The 1012-nt window shown below is 66.1% G+C and overlaps 1 protein-coding gene across 1 annotated transcript in view; it reads right to left on the bottom strand.

Moving 5' to 3' along the window:
• ADORA1 (adenosine A1 receptor) overlaps positions 1-870 on the bottom strand; it is a 25823-nt gene extending 24953 nt beyond the window's left edge. The window contains exon 1 of the mRNA XM_008921080.4: positions 449-870. Within this exon, the coding sequence (XP_008919328.2) occupies positions 449-789 (341 nt within the window). The 5' untranslated portion in view covers positions 790-870. The remainder of the gene's footprint in view (positions 1-448) is intronic.
• Between the last annotated feature and the right edge of the window lie 142 nt (positions 871-1012).

Raw genomic sequence — 1012 nt, 5'->3', positions numbered from 1 at the left:
AAACATGCCAGGCTGGCACTCCTGGTCCCTCAGACCCCCAGAGCTGTGTCCCACATGTCCATGGGCCAGCAGGTTGTCCCCCCTGGGCTCCTGGGGTCCCCGTGGCGAGGGAGAACCCGGGCTGGAAGCCAAATCCGTGTCCCCTTCCCACTCCCCAAGCACCACGCCAGGGCTGTCCCGAGCGTGAGGACACACTTTGTCCTGGCCACGGGGATCCTGGGAGGGACTGTGATTCTGCCTGCAGACCCAGCACCCCCTGAAGCCCCAAGAGAAGCTGCTGGAGGCTGCAGGACCCCCCCAGCCCAGCCTGCCCCGGTCGCTGCCGCAGCCAGACGCGTCTGAGACGGCGGAGCGGAGGAAGACCTTTCTCCCAGTGCTTCTCCAAGAGTTTGAGGCACCCCCACTCCCTGTTAACCCCCGCGGGGCCGGTCCTGGCGCGTCTCCCTACCTGACAGGGATCTTCACCCGCAGGTACCGATCCACGGCGATGGCCAGGAGCGCCAGGATGGAGCTCTCGGTGAGGATGAGGACGGGACACGCCACCATGAGGCAGCTGTAAAACTCCGTCTGGGGGCCGATGTTGATGATGATGGCCAGGGGGATGACCAGAGCCCCCACGGCCACGTCGGCCACCGCCAGCGACACGATGAAGCAGAAAGTGGCGTCTCGCAGCGCCTGGTTCATCTTCACAGCCCAGATGACCAGGATATTGCCCGGCACGGACACCAGGGCGATGAGCACTTCGATGGAGATGTAGGCAGCCTGGAAGGCTGAGATGGGGTGTGCCATGATGCTCCGGTGCCCCCCCGTTCCCTCCGGGGTCTCTCGGTCACCTGCAGACGCACGGGGAGGCTGTGAGGGACTGGCATCGCCGAGCGCGCTGTGAGCGGGATGGAGCCTGGGCAGGGGGGTGGGAAAAAACCCTCTCCCGTCTGTGCCATCCCCTGGGGCTCCCACACCCCCCCGGGACTCATCCCGCAGTCACCCCTATCCCGCAGCCACCTCCATCCCG

This window comes from Manacus vitellinus, unplaced genomic scaffold (assembly GCF_001715985.3).
Source record: "Manacus vitellinus isolate BGI_N305 unplaced genomic scaffold, ASM171598v3 scaffold_121_pilon, whole genome shotgun sequence".
In the NCBI taxonomy this organism is placed as follows: Eukaryota; Metazoa; Chordata; class Aves; order Passeriformes; family Pipridae; genus Manacus; species Manacus vitellinus.
The sequence above is the reverse complement of the archived record's forward strand: the minus strand, read 5'-3'. Positions and strand labels throughout refer to the sequence as shown.